The sequence below is a fragment of the Dermochelys coriacea genome, chromosome 1 (assembly GCF_009764565.3).
Source record: "Dermochelys coriacea isolate rDerCor1 chromosome 1, rDerCor1.pri.v4, whole genome shotgun sequence".
Taxonomy (NCBI): domain Eukaryota; kingdom Metazoa; phylum Chordata; order Testudines; family Dermochelyidae; genus Dermochelys; species Dermochelys coriacea.
Window position 1 is genome coordinate 48,046,867 of NC_050068.2, and position 19,673 is coordinate 48,066,539.

At 43.4% G+C, this 19,673-nt stretch overlaps 1 protein-coding gene across 2 annotated transcripts in view; it reads right to left on the reverse strand.

The window, feature by feature from the left end:
* N4BP2L1 (NEDD4 binding protein 2 like 1) overlaps positions 1-16,094 on the reverse strand; it is a 29,687-nt gene extending 13,593 nt beyond the window's left edge. Inside the window, exons 1-2 of one of the 2 annotated variants that reach the window (XM_043504392.1) lie at positions 15,809-15,938; positions 9,069-9,177 (exon numbers count right to left, since the gene is read on the reverse strand). In XM_043504392.1, the coding sequence (XP_043360327.1) occupies positions 9,069-9,082 (14 nt within the window). In that variant the 5' untranslated portion in view covers positions 9,083-9,177; positions 15,809-15,938. Of the gene's footprint in view, positions 1-9,068; positions 9,178-15,808 lie in introns of both variants that reach the window. The other variant, XM_038405608.2, reaches the window with a different exon arrangement.
* Between the last annotated feature and the right edge of the window lie 3,579 nt (positions 16,095-19,673).

Sequence of the window (19,673 nt, forward strand, 5' to 3'; positions counted from 1 at the left end):
GGTTATCTACAAATAAAAAAAGAGGCAGACAGCCAAAGATTAATTCTGTCATCCCTGTTTGCTATCTGTCTGTGTACTTGTCTACCTTAATCTGCCTGCTGTTAGAAATTCCTCACTTGTAAATTATGTTGTATAGTGGTTTAGACCGTGCAATTATTCTTCATAAATTTGTATCAGTATGGTTCAGCTGTTAAAGTTTGCTCCTTTTTTTTATTTTGTGGCTTTTATCTGCCAGTTAAATGAATGCTATTTTATGGTAGCTACTGCCATGTACAGCTGTGACTCAGTAGTTACTGGCTGATGGCCAGAACTAGCCTCTGTATTATAGAAATTCCATAGACTTCACCATCCAAAAGCTGGATCTGCAGTGGAGAATTCAGCTGTTTGTAACTATTTGTATTAGAGCCTGCCAGAATATCAGTTCACACTAACTATCTTGCTTTTGTCCATACTGGCATTGTTTCAACCGTTTAATTTGCACTGCCTTTGGGTACCTATCCTCCAGTTCCTGGCATAGCTTACAGAAGCAGGAAGACCTGGAAAGGCCATCAGTCCCCTGTGGGGCAGTAGTGGGAGGCCTATCTGAAGTATCTTCATGCTGTCCACATTGGCACTAAATTGGTCTAGACCTGCTGAAAGCTATTCTAAATAGTTCTTAAAAATGCAAGAAAACAAGTTGGAGCTTGTGTGAGTTTGAGGTGTACTGCAAGTGTTTTAATGGGTTAGACCGGTTAGAATGGTACATTCCTCTGGTGTACTCCATGCTTGCATCTCTTGTTTTTAACTGGCCTTTTGCAGACAGTTCTGTGACTGTTGTGACTAATACATTCAATACCGCCTATTTCTGCTTTCTATATTACTAAGTGAAGTTATTAAAAGCATTCAGGCTGCAAGATCTTTTGGTTTATTTGAGTTCAATGTAACATCTATTTACTACAAAACCCCAATGCAGGACCAGTATTTGCAATTATTTCAGTTGTTCTGAGTAACACTGAGATTGTATAGATACAGCCAAAATCTTCCAATATGAGTTCCTAAAGTTTGGCACCTACAGCGGTGGCCTTATTTTCAAGGGTGCTGTGCACCCCTATCTCCCACTGACATTACAGCTAAGGGTAGAAACTAAAGTCAGCATCTGTGAAAATCAGGCCATTGATTTAGGTGCCCAACTTAGGGCACTCAATTTGAAAATTCTGGCCAAAACATCCTAACGGGCTAATTTTCAAATAAATGCTGCTGCATTGTATTTGCTGAAGTAACTTCATGGATAAATGTCCAATGATGGTAGTCAGAAAAAGCTATGGTACCTGTGTGTTACCATCTGGAAGTTGGTTTGGGAACAAAGATGTTGCATGACTGAGCCTCATGACAAAAATCCTGAATTCACTCAAGTTAGGTTTGAGCAAAGAAAATTGAAATAACCTACAGACATTTTGTGAAGACAGTGTGATGTGGCAGAGCCAAAGTTCATTGTGACATATGATACAGCCTATTTATGACACTAACATTAGACAGAGAAAAGAAGAGCAGTCCATGTCTTTCAGAACACTAGCGCAAGCTCTGTGCTTGAGACTTCAACTACATATTAAAATCACCTGCAACGATAAACCATTACTCTCAGTGAAAGGAATTAATTTAACTTTGTCAGACCTCTAACCTCTCATTTCAAATGAGGAAGGAAGGAAAAATTATAAAATGTTAGTGATAGTCCTAAGTTTCTTTCCATTGCCAGTCCAGCTGAATATTGGACTCAATCACAAAACTCAAATGTAATTAATTTTTCCTCAAATGCCTCTAAAATTAAACCATTCTCTCTCTCTCTCTCTCTCTCTCTCTCTCCTGTATTTGCCTCTTTCCCACTCCCCACCAGATATGCTTTCTTTCTCTTGGTCACTCACCCATGATCTCATAATTATAATTAAACCACATATTGTTGATTACCCAGGACTTTTACGGTCATATAACTCAGGTTTTTCTGCACCGAAAGCACAGTACCCTACCACATGAACTAATGGAAATACCTTTAGACTGTAGCAGTATTAGGGTTTAGGAAACACACATGAGCAGATCCAACATGCTACATTTACACACTATACTCTCTCGTCTCCCTCCTGCCCCACCTAGCTTCATTTTTACTTCTTTTCCCCTCTTTGTGACAGATTCTATCCCATTTCAGCTTTTGAGAGTAGCCTTCATAAAGCATGCAACATAACTGAAGAAGGTTGTATGTAGATCCCTGAAACAGTTGGAGCTGCTTCTTTAGCTGGGGAGACCTTAAATTCACAAGGGATAATCTCTTTTTAGCAACTGAGTTCATGCCCTCCTCAATTCTCTCATCTCTGGATGACACAAGTGAGAGACCAAGTTGGTCTTAAAATTTGATGTGCTGCCAGGGGACCAGCCTCCCTTCTGTCTGCCTCTCCTCCCTCCCCACATTTCATTTTCCCCACTTCCCTGACTTTTTTCATCCTTTTATTTGCTTTCTCCAAACTCCCTTTCAGTTTGATCCAGCTCTCTCTTTCTGTCTTCCTTCCCCTCAGATGTCATTGTTCTTTTTCAGACACTGGCCAAGGCAGCCACAAAATGCTGGTCAGTTTTACCTTACAGCTCAGTGGTGGAAGTGATATGTGCAGCAGCAGTACCAGCACAAACCTGTGCTGCTGCCTGGATGGCTGTCTGAGAGCCTGACTCCCATCCACTCCACAAAACCAAAGCCTGTGTATTTGGATCACCTGTCCTAGTACTTTTGTGCGGCCAGAATGGGAGGGCCACTAAGGTATGCATGTTCTATTGCAAAAACAGATGCATTTTCTTTGTACCATGCTTAGATTTACATATTGAATCTCATTACAATCTAGACATCTGAAAGATTTTAGAATATTTTGTTTCTTTGAGCAATATATAATGTGGCGGCAGTGATGTACGGCCAAATGTTGGGGTTTTCATGAATTAAAGTGATAACACAGCAAGTATATTAACTTTGAACTATTTTGCTTTTGCAGAATTTTATTATTTTAAACTTTTGTTTTTTAACATTTCAAAATCCCAGGCATCTTCTGTTTAGCCTAAACATCCTTCTCTTCGGTTGCTTTTGATAGAATAGGTGGTCTTTGAGACCATAATTAACTGGACTTTCTTATACACTACACAAAGGTGAACGTTTCGGCGTTACCTATTTTTTCACTTTTTGGATCTTAAAATGCCTAATTAGATAGAGAAGGAGAGAGTATACGCTCTCTTTATATGGATTTATTAATAGACAAGGTTACACTGGTTTTGCATTTGAAAAAATAAACATAGCATCATTAGATTTGAGAAAACTATCAAAAGTGTGACACTTTACACTTACATTTTTAGTATCTTTCTCTGAGAAACTCAAAGCACTTTTCAGACATTAATTAAGCCTCATAACAAACCCAGGAAGGTAAGTACAGCAGAACCTCAGAGTTACGGACACTTTGGGAATAGAGGTTGTCCATAACTCTGAAATGTTTGTAACTCTGAACAAAGTGCAGTTCAGGCTCTAGATCCAGCGGCTGAGACTCCAGGCCAGGATTCAGCAGCAGTTGAGCAACATAGTCAGCCCTGGCATAAGTTTGCAAGTTTGTTCCCTTCCTGGCAGAGGTAGGTGTGTGTCGGGATGTGTGCGTGGGGACTGGAGGATAGCTAATGTGATGCCAATTTTTTAAAAGGGCTCCAGAGGTGATCCCAGCAATTACAGGCCAGTAAGTCTGACTTCAGTACTGGACAAACTGGTTGAAATTACAGTAAAGAACAAAACTGTCAGACACATAGATGAACATAATTTGTTGGGGAAGAATACACATGGTTTGGGAAATCATGCCTTCCCAATTTACTACAATTCTTTGAGGGGGTCAACAAGCATGTGGACAAGGGGGATCCAGTGGATGTTGTGTACTTAGATTTTCAGAAAGCCTTTGACAAGGTCCCTCACCAAAGGCTCTTAAGCAAAGTAAGCTGTCATGGGATAAGAGGGAAGGTTCTCTCATGGATTGGTAACTGGTTAAAAGATAGGAAACAAAGGGTTGAATGGAGAGAGGTAAATAGTGGTGTCCCCCAGGGGTCTGTACTGGAACCAGTACTATTCAACATATTCATAAATGATCTGGAAAAAGGGGTAAACAGTTAGATGGCAAAATTTGCAGATGATACAGAAGTACTCAAGATAGTTAAGTCCCAGGCAGACTGTGAAGAGCTACAAAAGGATCTTTCAAAACTGGGTGACTGAGCAACAAAATGGCAGATGAAATTCATGGTTGATAAATGCAAAGTAATGCGCATTGGAAAACATAATCCCAACTATATATATAAAATGATGGGGTCTAAATTAGCTGTTACCACTCAAGAAAGAGATCTTGGAGCCACTGTGGTTAGTTCTCTGAAAACATCCACTCTATGTGCAGCAGCTGTCAAAAAAGAATGTTGGCAATCTTTACAAAAAGGATAGAAAATAAGACAGAAAATATCATACTGCCTCTATATAAATCCATGGTATGCCCACATCTTGAATACTGTGTGGTTACACCATCTCAAAAAAGATCTATTGGAATTGGAAAAGGTTCAGAAAAGGGTAACAAAAATGATAGGGGTACGGAACAGCTTCCATATGCGGAGAGATTAATAAGACTGGGACTTTTCAGCTTGGAAAAGAGACCACTAAGGGGGGATATGATTGAAGTCTATAAAATCATGCTTGGTGTGGAGAAAGTAAATAAGGAATCTGGGAATGGGCGACAGAATGGATCACTTGATGATTACCTGTTCTGTTCATTCCCTCTGGGGCACCTGGCATTGGCCACTGTTGGAAGACAGGATATTGGGCTAGATGGACCTTTGGTCTGACCCCGTATGGCCGTTTTTGTGTGTGTGTGAGTAAAGAGCAGGGAGGGGTGTAAAAACAGCATGACCGACTCCCAGAGGAGGGGTGGAGGTGAAAGCTGTGCAGATCCCAGCATTGCTCCTGCTCTGCTGTCTCTGGCTCTCTTGGGCTGGCAGCCCCAGCATCTTGCTGTAAGTGGCTGTCCTGCGAGTAGGGATGGGGGCAGGGGCAGGCAGCCCAGATGTGCCTACCTTAGAGATGCAATATAGGTACAGTACAGTATATGTGGGTTTTTTTTAAATCTCTGCTGCTGCCTGATTGGTTACTTCCAGTTTCACATGGTGTCCAGTTGACCGGTCAGCCCATAACTATAGTGTTCGTATCTTTGAGGCTCTACTGCAGGGATCGGCAAACTTTGGCATGCAGCCCATCAGGGAACTCCACTGGTGGGCCAGTTTGTTTACCTGCAACATTCGCAGGTTCAGCCGACTGTAGCTCCCACTGGCAGCGGTTTGCCGCTCCAGGCCAATGGGTGTTGCAGGAAGCGGCGGCCAGCACATCCCTGGGCCCACACCACTTCCCACAGACATCATTGTCTGGTATGGCGAACCGCAGCCAGTGGGAGCTGCGATTGACCAAACCTGCAGACTCTGCAGGTAAACAAACAGCCCTGGCCCGCCAGCAGATTTCCCTGGCGGGCTGCATGCCAAAGGTTGCCAATCCCTGCTCTACTATATTATCTCCAATTTACAGTTGGAGAAACTGAGCCATAGAGTTTGTGACTCACCCAAGATCACAGACCAAGTCAACTGCTGAGATAGAAGAGTAGCCCAAGAATCTTGGCTCATAGTCCTGTGCTTGCTACTACACCACGTTGCAAAAATCATACAGCTACATAATCTATGCCTTCCAACCTCTGACAAGAAGTTGTGTTCACATAACTGCTTTAAAGCACAGATGTCTAAACAAAATACTCTTGGTACTTTTGCAAACAGTTACTTTTTCTGCCTGATTCTGCCCTTGTTCCGTGCAAAGAACTCCAACTGTTTGGGAGTTTCTCACACTCAGAATTGGCGAAATACAGTCCCTTCTTAGCAAAATAAGCATGAGAACCAAATTAAACAACCACCATCACATTGTCCCTGAGATCTTGGAGCAAAATCTTGAGTTCTGTCCAGAAGTTACATTCTGCACGAATGTGCCTATACGTTTACTGATTATTTAGTTGCAGGAAAGTTTAACTGCTGCAAAATGAAAAAATACGGTGGTGTATGTGTTTAAAAAGGAACACTTACTTTCTGCCAACATGTTGTCACTGTGGCAATGAAACTGATATTTCTATATGTTGATAAACTTAAACTGACCTTGTGTCTTAACTCTGATGTTGCAAAACACTGTCTTGCCCTCTGTCTCAATCTTAGCCTCTGAATCATGACCTTTACTGTAAAAAAATAGTTTAGATAGAGTAAACAGCCCCTTCTCTCTTTGATTATCAGAGGAAGAGGTGGCTATCTTGAGAGGAATAATACTGTCCCCTCAGAATTGCTACTTCAAAGTTCCTTGAGCAAGAAAACAGATAAGCATCCTTTAGTAAAATTCACAATTTGAGAAATAAGCTGCTTAATCAGGACAAGTTAATTATTGTGTCTTATCTCACTCCAGACACAGCTCACATACATTCACATATTTCACATGGTGGCTTTGATATTCATCCTCATAGCTATCTAGACTGTATCTGCAGGGTGTCTGTAAACTCAAAACTAGCACTACCAGTTTCACCCCACTGGTATTTAGGCCTAACAGCTTCCAATCTATTTGTGCTTCAAAAAGAAAATTATATGACACAATGTACATTACAAATTATGAATCATTAGCACATTTGATATGTTCTGTTTTTAGAAGCATATATGTAAATGCCTATTGACAATAGCGTAATTTTACATTAATTGAAAGGAGATGTTTACATCTGGCTTTGTAAAGTAACCAAACTGAAATATTGTAAGTAATAGGGTCTCATGTTTTCTGTAAACTCTTTTACTGTCTATGTAAAAGGATAATTTCTCTTTTGACCTGTATTATTTAAAGTGCACACAGAACTCCTAAAAATCGCCCGTGTCAGTCTACCCATATTAAGTACATGTTGGTTTTTGACTGAAGTCAAGTTATATCACTATCAATAGTGTCACCATAAATACTACCTTGAACAACACCATGCCTACATTTTATCAAAATCTACACCAGGCATTGAAAATGGGAAATTTTGTGATTAATGCAAATTTAGTAGTAGATTTTGAGCAGAATTGTAAAAAGAAAAACCCACGTATTAGTTAGATTAGTACACACAAAACCATATAGAGAAAAAAAAGACAGAAAACATAGCTGGTAGCAAGATCAAAGGATGTTTGTAACTGAACCTTATCAGCTCTGTTTTCTATTATTAAACAATGTCATTGGACTTTAAGTACTAAAATGTGATAGGGAATAGTTGTGTAACTGATAATATGAATTCACATGGATTGGGCCATTTTATTGCCTAACAACCTACACTCTATTGTCTTAGTCTGATCATAAAATATATAACTTTTATTTACAATACATTGTTTAAATATTTTGCATCTTGCTAAACAATAATTTTGTTACTAGAATTGTCTAGAAGGCTGCTTTAGGGAAACAGTATTTCCTCTATTTGTAATGAAATTCTCATCATTCAATTTTTTCTATATCTAGCTTTACAAGCCAGCACATAAACCATGATATCTTTCTCCTTCCCCTCTCCTGTTCTGCTTGAACTCTAACACCAATTTTCCAATGGGCTTTAACTATAAGAGGCAATTATTTGCTGCTTAAAAAGCTGAACTGGGGGTGTTTCTTGAGACTATTTAAAATATTCTGTATGAGCGCCTCACTCCTGCTCCAGCCACTTTATGTTAGGTAAAAGGGCCAGAGCAGCATAAAGGGGACCGAGAAGCCTGTATTTGGCTGAGGAGGATTTCCCCCAGCACAGGTGCAGTGGAAGAGAACTGTAAGGTTGTTGGTCGAGGATTCTATGACAAGCCCTGGTGTAGGGGAATGTGTCAGTGGTGGGACAGAAGTACACAGCACTGCAAATTCCAGTCACTGCTGTGGCTTGTAGGGCAGCCTGGGCAGGTTGTTGTAATATAGACAGCCCAAGGGTTGTCCAATTTATGCTGGAGACCTCTCCACCCTCCAGAATACCATAAGACTGGGAGGGGGCAAAGGTAGTGTAAAGCCACCAGATATTCTCCCCACCCTTAGAGCTGCGAATTCTCATCCTCTGTGTATTGGTTAAAAGAAAAGGAGTACTTGTGGCACCTTAGAGACTAACAAATTTATTTGAGCATAAACTTTCATGAGCTACAGCTCACTTCGGATTCTGTAGCTCACAAAAGCTTATGCTCAAATAAATTTTTTAGTCTCTAAGGTGCTACAAGTACTCCTTTTCTTTTTGTGAATACAGACTAACACAGCTGCTACTCTAAAACCTGTGTAATGGTTTACTCTCTTCTGGGTAGAACTGTATCTCTACTTGTAATAAGAGTAGTAATAGTAATATAGCAATAAAAAATATAGTATGTAGAGAAAAAAACTCAAACAGTACTATTGAAAGGAGATGTCCCAGGTGACTTCTCTGATAAAAGAACTGCAAACGATTGTAGGTGTATATAATGGATGAGAATATAGTCCATAATGGCATATGTTGCTTAAGGGTTTCTAGGGAAGTCCTTGTACATGCCCACGGAAGGTCCACTTTAAATTTTTTTTTTGAAATTTAATACATCAAGGAAAGAAAACCAATACAAAAAGAATACCAACATCTGGTTCTGTTGGATTTTTCAACAGCAATTGATGACGCTGACACAAGGTATTGTGGAATGGACAAACAACCCTCCAGTAGCTTTGTTCCTTTTTCTTGGAGAGATCCCACAAGGTCATGCTGGCCAACTGTTGTCCACTCTAAAGGCACTCACATGTGATCTGCAGGGTTCTGTCTTGTCACCTCTCCTGTCCATTGTTTATATGAAATAACTAAATGAGTTGGGAAGCATTGTATCATGTTAATTATGTATTATTTTTCAAGTTCACACATCATTCTACATTCTTGGTGTTTTACATCAATAAGGATAAAATCAAAGTCTTTTTTTGCTGAGAGCACTGCATATTAACTCTTCAAGGCTTCCATATAATCATTTCAGACTTAACTATATGCCTGTTTCTGTCCATGAAAACAAGTAGTTAATGTTCAACTTCATTTTGAGTGGGTGCTGAAATGCAAGTAAGCAGCTGGGGAGAGGCCTCCAGGTTCATGGATAACATTGCTGGGGAAATAATCAGAGCTTTCAGATGTTTTTAATCACAGAATTTTAAAGACATTGAGTCCTAGAAAGCATACTGAAATGGATATTCCATCACTCAGATTTGGAAAGGCATCATAGGTTACCCATATCCAACAACTGGTACAGTTCCAAGATTTTTATTTGTTGCCTATTTAATTGCTTAGGGTTCTAATGCATCTAACAGTAGTTCCACACACCCATTCTGTTCACTCCTCACAAAGCAAGGGATCACTGGAACATCTAGAAGGGCATTTAGTATGGTGTACACCAGGGGTTCTCAAACTGGGGGTCGGGACACCTCAGGGGGTCATGAGGTTATTACATGGGGGGGGTTGTGAGCTGTCAGCCTCCATCCCAAACCCCACTTTTCATCCAGCATTTATAACGGTGTTAAATATATTAAAAAGTGTTTATAATTTATAAGGCAGGTCACACTCAGAAGCTTGCTGTGAAAGGGATCACCAGTACAAAAGTTTGAGAACTACTGGTGTACACTTAAGGATCATTCATATTTAGAACACATGCACTTTCACAGAAAGTACCTTTTTACTTGTATTACTGATTGCAAGACTTATTTCCCAGAAAAGACTTTGGTGGGCTGACACAGGAGAATACCAGTCTCCTTCCCTATAGTGGTGTAGAGTCAGAGCAATTATAGTGGCCCACTGCATTGTGTATCATGTTCTTTGCCTCAGTAAGAAGTGGTTTACTTGGATTAGAGCCAACTCTCTAATCAGTAGCAACAGGTCAGAATTTAGAGGGGGATGGGTATACAGGGGTTCATATTAAGGAGAATTATGTGCAGATTACACATTATTAATAGTCAAAATTAAATTCCTACAATATGTTAATGAGCTACAGGATCTATTATTCATAGCCCATAAACTTCTCGATATCTGGATATGCAATCAAGATCCTAATAACCTTACAAAAGGGTTGGAGTGGAGACTAAAATAAGAAGTAACGGAAGGACTTTGGAAAAAGGGTTAGAAATGAGTATCGACAGACAAAGAAATACAAACTATATGGAACAGTACTTCCTTTGGGAATGCCAGTATCATTAGTCCTAGCATTTCTCAGAGCCCTCTATCAGTGGGACCACTCACTGCATGTCTTAGGAGGGATACAGAGCTGACCCTCTTAGAAGTAGGAATCAAAAGAGACTGGAATTATTGACTGAAAAGTTATATATTGGCCTAATAAATTAAGGGGAGACTTTGAATGATCTGCTATGGTGGTCGGATCAAGTCCTAGTGTTTGTGCAGAGATGCCAAATAGATGACAATATTGTGTGTTTTGTGCATCAGGGTAATACAGTAATGGGTGTAGATGTAAATATTGTACAGTAGAGATACTTTAAGAATCAGTGCATATAATGAATCCTGTGTCCTTCCCACATATGTAACCTGAAAGTAGCCTGGTGAAGCCAATTGAAATGAAGGCCTTGATCCCACAAAGTTGGGATGAATTGCAGTTAGTGATAAGATGCAAGATTCATGGAGTTTCTCAAAATTGTAACCATAAAATCAGGGAAGTTACTCACGCTGCCTGCCTGCTCCTGCCTAGCCTGAGTGAGCACTGTCACACTGCAAAACAACATTCAAGCCACACAGAGTGATTTGTAATAGCAGCTGAGAAGTTGCACTAATTTGAGCTGTAGTCTGTACCTTCTGGGAGGCCAACTAACACAAGTTAGAAGCTCCATCACACTCATGCTGAGGGGTTTTGTGTGGGAAGGGGAACCTAAGTCAGGGGCAACTTGAGTTATTACTAGAGTTACCCCTACAGTGAAGATAAGCCCTCTGTTGCTTTTTGAACATAAAGGTGCTGCAGATACAATGTTATGGACACCTGGGAGCCAGTACCTCACATCTGTTCAACCACAACTTCTGCTTACTAATTTGCACTGAGAGGCTCAGAAGGATTGTAACCATGAGTGTGGCGTGGTCTAACTATGTATTTATATTGCAAAGTCCCCCTAGTGGATTTCATGGAGTCTATGGCATGTCTCCCTTGTCATGGTAAAAGCACTGCTAAGAGTAGGAGTTAGGGTTTACTTATTTATTTATTAGGGATGGGACCCTTTTTGAGGGACTGTGAGGAGTTAGGCTGGGCTTATGGAGTGGAAAGCTCCTACAATGTTAGGCCTTGCATGACTATTGCCCAGAAAAGACTTTGGTGAGCTGACACAGGAGAATACCAGTCTCCTTCGCTATGGTGTTGTAGAGTCAGAGCAATTAAAGTGCCCTATGGCACTGTATATCACTTTCTATGCCTCAGTAAGGAGTGGTTTACTTGGATTAGAGCCATCTCTCTAATCAGTAATTGTCTCATTTTTTATACCCACCGCCTGCATCCCATCTATAGCCATCTGTCTCTTGTCTTACACTAAGGTCTCGTCTACACATAAACCACTGCAGCTGCGCTGCTACAGTGCTTCAGTGAAAATGCTACCTATGCCAATGGGAGGGCTCTTCCTGTCAGTACATATAATCTACCTCCCCAAGAGGCAGCATCTAGGTCGAGGGGAGAATTCTCCCATCAACCTCGTACTGTCTCCAAAAGTGAGGTTGGTTTAACTGTGTCGCTCAGGGGTGTGGATTTTTCACACACCTGCATGTTAATTTTCTAGTGTAGAACAGTCCTTAGATTGCAAGGTCTGTGGGACAGAAACTGCTTTTCTGTTCTATCTATGCAACACCTGGAACAGTGGGGTTCCCGGTCCATGGCTATGATTCCTAAGCACTATGAGTTAGATTTACAAAGAGATTTAGATGCCCACCTGTCACTTTAGGTGTGTAAATCCAAAACATAGATCTCGAAAGCCCTGCTCAGTGGCCACCTAACTGGAGGTGCCTAAATTTCTGCTAGTGGACACGTACGATGCTGCTTCAGTCCTGAGGCCCAGGGCCTAACTGGATCCTCAAATTATCTTTCCCCCACCTATCTCACCTGTGGTGCCCAATCTGGGAGGTGTTGTCAGAGCATGCCTAGTAGGTCAGGACCAGCACCACCCACAGGTGGTAGTACCACCCTAGTTTATACTCCATAGCCATGGGGTTAGTGCACTCACCTATGATGTTGGAGGCCCAGGTTCAAATGCCCACTCTGCTTAATGTGGAACAGTGACTTGAAGCCAGGTGTCCCAGATCCCAAGTGAGTTCCCTAATCATTGGGCTATAGAATTAATCTCTTACCCCTAAATCAAAGTGGAACAACTTCAATAGGAGAATGGGAAATAGTACCAATTGCCAAGTGGTTAGGGCACTCACCTAGGAGGGAGACCTGGCTTCAAGTCCCTGCTCTACATCTCTCACAATGTGGATTTGAACCCTGGTCTCCCAAATCCTGCGCAAGTGCTGCACTACCTCCTCCTCCCTTTTGTTTTGAGAAAGGACTGATCTGGTTTAGGTGCCTAACTGTTGGAGAGGGTTCAGAGCTCTGACTCCCAAGCAGAGAGGGTGGTGCCTCTCACTAGACATTTATCTCTGAGGGACATGCACATCCCTCTCCTCAGCTCTTCCTACTGTCCAGTTTAGGTGGCTCCCCATTCAGCCTGCTGGCTTTTGTGACTCCCATTCTTAGGTGTCTTATCCTCCCCCAGACAATGCCAAGGGAGCCTGGGCACCAAACTGAGGGCTATGGATGCCAGTAAGGCATTGCACTGCTGAATCTAAGTCCCCTTTGTAGCTCTAGGCTTAAGGTAATATAAATTACAAATATAATAAGCAGAGAGAGTAAGTAGTTTAATGAGTTCACACAAGAAGTCTATTGCAGAGCCAGGAAAGAACCCAGAGCACATGAGTTCCAGTCTACTGCCTTAAGCACAAAGCCATCCTTCCTCTGCTATACTTTGTGGATGCAACGGATTTACCCGTGCCCTTAGATTATTAGCCCTTCTTAAGAACACCATTCAGTTTGGCACTGACCTTTCTCTGAACAGCAGCATATACAGTTACAGTGCTATAGGTGTGATTAGAAGTAATTATTTCTAAGGATAGATTGATAAACTCAATTTGTTGCAGCAGTTCTGAAGAAAAAGCAGACTGACTGTTGAATGTTGTGCTTGTTTAACGTTTTTGCAAGCTACTTTTCCCATGGGGCTGAAACCTAACTTTTCACCATTGTGAATCTATTTTCCTCCCTTTCCTGCATCAACTTCTCTTGTGTTACTCCTCCCTCCTAATGGGGCCTGATTAAGGTGCATAAGTGACTTAGCTACAACACACACAAAACTAATCATCGCTTGTGAAACCAGTCACATTGGTGACTTTGCTCTCCTATGCCAGTTGTTTTCCACAGTTCACAAATAAACTTGTGTACACATTTAACTTGCCTGTTAACTGACATCACACAGAAACAGCAGAAAAATGGGAGAGATTGTTTCATATTCACAGAATGGTAGTACATAAAGCTGAATATGAAACATACATGGACAGACACAAAAGAAAAACCCACAACTATACAGACAGTTAGCAGACAGCAAGCAAGGCTGTAATTCTACCTTGCACTAGCCCATCACATGCTAACTGTCCATGTGGACCCTGTGGCCATGCAGTAAAAGTTCCCTAGCACACTTTGATAGGCTCTACTCTGAAATGGGAGTAGATCAAAGTGCACTACAGAAGGTGAAGTGCGGGGCAGCAGGGTCCACATGGAAGATTAATGCACAGCAGACTAGTGCAAAGTAGATTTACATCTGAGCTTGCCCTGTACTAACAGTTAATATAGATGTGCCCCCAGTCTCAACTCCCATTAGAAGACAACGCTTGATGTACTACATTAACCTCTAACACTGCAATGAAAGTTTTATCAGATTTGCACTTTGGCACAGATCCTTCAGAGGAAAAAAAAGGATGCTCTTGTACTTGAGGCAGTGGCATAGATCATGGGAAAGCTGGGTTTATTCCTGACTCTGCCACAGACTTCCTTTAGGGCATGGGACTGACAATCTCCCAATTCCCCATGCATAAAATGAGACAATACTTCCCTACCTCATAAATGTATTGTGAGGCTAAAGTCTTTGGGTGAGATCCTCAAGCCCATTCCAGCCCCTCTAGGCTGAACAAAAGGACCAGATCAGCATAAAGGGGCCCTAAAAGTCCCAGTTCCAGCTGAGGTTTCCTTTAGTACAGCCAAGACAGTAGATAGCTGAGAGTCCTGGTGCAGGAAGCATACTGGGAGCAGGAGGGATATGTCAAGAGTGAGGCCACAACACTGCAGTCTACAGGGCAACTGGGGGGGGGGGGAGGCTGACATAATTCAGAGGCCCCAGAACTGTGTATGGTATGCTGGGGGCCTCTCCAACTCCCGGATGAAGAAGGCAAGAATGTGCCTTATAGTCACCCCTCCCCTGCACTGCATAAGAGATGCAGCACAGAATCTTGCCCATGATATTTGTAAGGTTCTTGGATACGGTGCTGTGCGACCCAAGGTTTTTTTCTTCATTGAAGCTGTCTGCATGGGAAATTAAGCCAAATTAATGAACCACATGAATTTAACACATATTCGTTAAAACATATTAATCCTTGTGTGGATAAGATCATTTGGAAGTAAAGTGGCCTTAAGTCTGCTTTAGCTTTGAGTTAAACTAAAGCAAAGGTTTGGTTTGGTTTTGCAGGGACGAGCTAGAGAATACATTCCAAAGGCTAAGCACCAGGCAGGAACAAGGAGAGGTGGAGAGTGCACAACAGGAGGAAGAAAAGGTATCACAGAGAGGAGAATTGGTCTCATAGTAGCAGCCATGCTAGTCTGTATTCGCAAAAAGGAGTACTTGTGGCACCTTAGAGACTAACAAATTTATTAGAGCATAAGCTTGTAGCTCACGAAAGCTTATGCTCTAATAAATTTGTTAGTCTCTAAGGTGCCACAAGTCCCCCTTTTCTTTTTGAGAATTGTGTATGTAAAGTGGCTAGCAAGTGTTGACGGGCACAGTGTACAAATCCAAAGAATGCACTAACAGAAGGAAAGTCACAGCTTCTGTGCGGCCCAGTCACTGCACGTTTCTGTTCAGTTCAGCTTTATTCACAAAAAGGATACAACAGCCGTAGTCAGTTTCTACCTTAGTTTTCCCTCCGCGAAGGGCGGGTTTCCCCCACTGCGCAGCCACGGCGGCCACCTGGGTCACGTTACACCCAGTAGCGTGCCAGACACGTGACCGCTGTTCCGGAAGCCCCGAGGAGCGGAACCCGGCACTTCCTCCCCCGACTCTGCAGAAAAGGGCGGGACCCGGCTGAGGCCGCTGCCGCCGCCGCTTTACGGACTCGGGGGACCCTGGAAGGCCCCGCTCCGACGCTGGCCGCAGCACACGACAGCCACGAGCGCAGCGGCCAGCAAACGTGCCCCGAGCCTGCGCCCGCCGGGCGACTCCGGCCTCGCCGCGCGCCCGGCCCGGCCCGGCCCGGCCCTGGGCCCCGCCCGCTAGCGCTAGCGCCCCCGCGCGGGCAGGGACACCTCGGCCGGGGTGGCTGCAAGGCGGGCGCTTGGCCCCGCCACACCCAGGCCTGGCTCCGGCCCGGCTCCTGCCGCGGCAGCCCCGCACGGGGAGCGGCCCAGAGCAGCGCGGGGCCTCCCTTGCCCCAGCGGGGTCACGACACCCGGGGCCCCCCGTTACCTGGCCCGCGTGGTTTTCCCGGAGCCGGGCAGGCCGCGCAGCAGGTAGAGGCGTTTGCTGAAGCGGCGCCGCGCCCGGGCCGGGGGCTGCAGGCTCAGGCCCCCGAAGGCGCGGACCAGGCTCCCCTCCATGCGCGCGGGGCGGGCCGCTGCCAGCCGCGAACAACGGCCCGCGGGCTGCGGCGGCTCGGCCTGCACTGAGCATGCGCGCTCACAGCCCCGCCGGGCATGGCCACGTGCTGCGGGGCGGGGCCGGGCCGAGCTGAGGGCGGGGCCCAGGGGCCGGCTCCCGGACGCGGGGTTGGGACCGCGCGCGAGGCGCCGCCAGCCGCGAGGGGTGTAACCGTGGCCCCAGGTGCGCTGAGGCGGCTGCAGCGCCTGCAAATAAAAGGGGAGGCGGCTCGCAGCAGCGGGGTCCTGCGCCCGTCAAGGCCCCCGTGCCAGAGCCCGCTGTCTGCCCACGGCCCCACCTGATCTGCCGTAGCGGCGCTCCTGGGACATCTGCTCACACCCCCTTCCCCGCCCCCACCGACACCCGCTACGAGGGTCCATGGTTGACCGTTGAGCACGTGACAAAATTTGCCTTGTCGGCTGGCCTGGTTGCCTGAGCGCGGCGGCCTTGCCCTTGCCCGCCGCGTAAATGGATTTTTTTTTTCTGCACAAGTTTATTTTTTGGGCTCATCTGATGTCAGGCTGCCTGATTTCCTGGTTGATGGCAAAACTTAGGGTTTCTTTAATCGACCAAAGGGGATTCCACCTTTGGCAGCTGTTGTTTTGCCTCTATCCAGCATCCTTGCCCTTTTTCACCCCTTCCCCCCTTTGTGTGTAGAACATGGGTCACTACAGGCCAGGTTTTTAAAAGGTGAAAGCATCTAGCTGCTTTTGAAAAGCCCACGAGTTGCCGAAATACATTTAAAAATCAGGAGCACTATACTCTTCGGATTAAATCCTTCTCAAAAGTAAATATCTGCTGTAATTTTCACTCCAGATAGGTACACAACCGCAAGATAGATTGGCAATAGGATGACCAGATAGCAAGGGGGTAATAGGCACCAATATAAGACAAAGCTCAGAATATCGGGACTGGCCCTACAAAACCAGGACATCTGGTCACCCTAATTGGCAACCATCAGTATTCAAAAATCATGAATTATGCACCCAAAAGTCACGAAATTAAAATATACATACATACATTTGGGGTTCTTTTACTTTGCCTTTTTTGTTGCTCAGTCTTTAGGGTGCATAGCTTCCTTCTTCTTTTGTAACCTCTCCTTAAAAAAGCATAGACCTATATTTACTTTTGAGGGGTTTAAGGTCCTGTAAAGAAGTTGTACATTCCTGTAACATTCAACACTGTTATGGTCTTCAAGTAGCATGTGATTCCCTCTGCACCCTTTGTAATTGAAAACTTATTTAAAATCCTTATTTCTGTAAGTAATTCCCCATCCTGCCACCACTGAAGGGCCCACTATACTCTTCTATTACTTCATTTGCTGCATACATTAATGTTGATTTTTCTATTGTTTATACTTCTAATTGCCTATTTTCATGTCATAGCCTTTTATGTATGCTACATATTTTGTTAAAATACATTTCAATGATGTTCTTTATTCTGACAAGCTTACTGTTTTCTACTGTCAAAATCAAGGACTTTTTAAGATAAATTATCCTGTTACTCCTTTGCATTGGTTGCCTTTTGGAGAAATGAAAGTACCTTATCGCCACCCATTTTTAAAGGGAGATAGCTAATGCATGTTAGTTATCCTACAGTAAAACCACACATTTTCTTAACACTGAAGACACAGACTATAATCCTGACTCAGATGTTTAATTAACCAGGGTGCTAGAACAATTTTTATAGTGGGGTGCTAAGAGCCATTGAACCAAACTGTAAACCCTCTATATAATGGAAACTCCTGCACCGCCTCTTCCCCATGGCCCCCACCCCTGCTCCACCCCCAGCCCCAGCCCCACCCCCACTCCCCTGAGGACTGCAGCAGGGCTGGGCCTGCACTCACTGGCAGCGGGAAGTGCAGCGACCCGGCCCCAGCCGTGCCGCCAGTAAGCGCTGGGGGGATGGTTTCCCCCTGCCCCCCCAAGCCAGCCCCCCCTCCGCCGGAGGCCTGCCCCCCCCAGCAGAGGGGCTGCATAGGGCCCCAGAATAGCTAGGGACAGCCCTATGGAAACCATTTCAAACCAGGGGGTGCTGTAGCACCCCTAGTTCCAGCACCTATGTAGTTACCCATTATTGTTCATAGCTTGACAAATGTGATACTGATTGTGTGGCTAACACTGCTCCTTTCTCATCAGAGTTATATCTGAATGTCTGCAGCCCCTTCCCCCGCTTGTATGGGTGTCATTCAAAACCTGTTAAAGCATTTTAAACTAAAGAAACTAATAGAGGCTCCCCGCCCCACCCATCTATTTCCCTCATTACTTCCCTTATTGAGGGTTTGTCTAGATCATGTGACAGTGAAGGTGTGAAGTTAATGTACATACACTACCGTGCCTTAAACTCCTGTGTGGATGCTGTCATTGAAAAATAAAGTGCCCTTAGTTTTGCCGTAACAGCAGTTAGGGCAACCCTAGAAGATGGCAGGACTCATTCCCAAACCCTCTATTAATCATCAGGTCTTAGACTTGTCTTGAACATTTAAAAAATTTTGTAGAGGCTAGGTGTAACCCATATTTGCTTTTTTTCAGTCTAAAAAGGTGTGAAGTAATGGAGCACTCATCTTAACTTTTCCTTAGAAAAGCCTTGGCAATCTTTTATAGGTGTAAATATTGGCCTGACAAAATTACAAGAAATGATTTAAAGGAGGCCTGTCAAGTGATTAAAAAAATTAATCATGATTAATTGTGCAATTAAAATTAATCACAATGAATCGTGCAATTAATGGCACTGTTAAAGAATAGAATACCATTTATTTAAATATTTTTGAGTGTTTTCTACATTTTCAAATATATTGATTTCAGTTACCACACCAAATACAAAGTGTATGGTGCTCAGTGTATATTATTTTTATTACAAATATTTTCACAGTAAAAAACAAAATAGTATTTTTCAATTCACCTAGTACAAATAATGTAGTGCAATGTCTTTATCATGAAAGTTGAACTTACAAATTATGTAATAATTATGTACAAAAAAAACTCCACTCAAAAATAAAACAATGTAAAATTTTAGAGCCTGCATGTCCACTCAGTCCTACTTCTTGTTCAGCCAGTCACTCAGACAAACAAGTATGTTTATATTTGCAGGAGATAATGCTGCCCGCTTCTTATTTACAGTGTTACTTGAAAGTGACAACAGGTGTGTGTATGGTACAGTTGTAACGGGCATCACAAGCTATTTACATGCCAGATGCTCTAAAGATTCATATGTCCCTTCATGCTTCAACCACCCTTCCAGAGGACACGCATCCATTCCGATGACGGGTTCTGCTCAATAACGATCCACAACAGTGTGGAGCGAGGCATATTCATTTTCATCATCTGAGTCAGATGCCACCAGCAGAAGGTTGATTTTCTTTTTTGGTGGTTCAGGTTCTGTAGTTTCCGCATCGGAGTATTGCTCTTTTAAGACTTCTGAAAGCATGATCTACACCTCGACCCTTCAGATTTTGGAAGGCACTTCAGATTCTTAAATCTTGGGTCGAGTGCTGTAGCTATCTTGAGAAATCTCACATTGGTACCTTCTTTGTGTTTTATCAAATCTGCTGTGAAACTGTTCTTAAAACAAACAACATGTGCTAGGTCATCATCTGAGACTGTAATAACATGAAATACATGGCAGAATGTAGGTAAAACAGAGCAGGAGACATACAGTTCTCCCCCAAGGAGTGCAGTCACAAATTTACTTAATG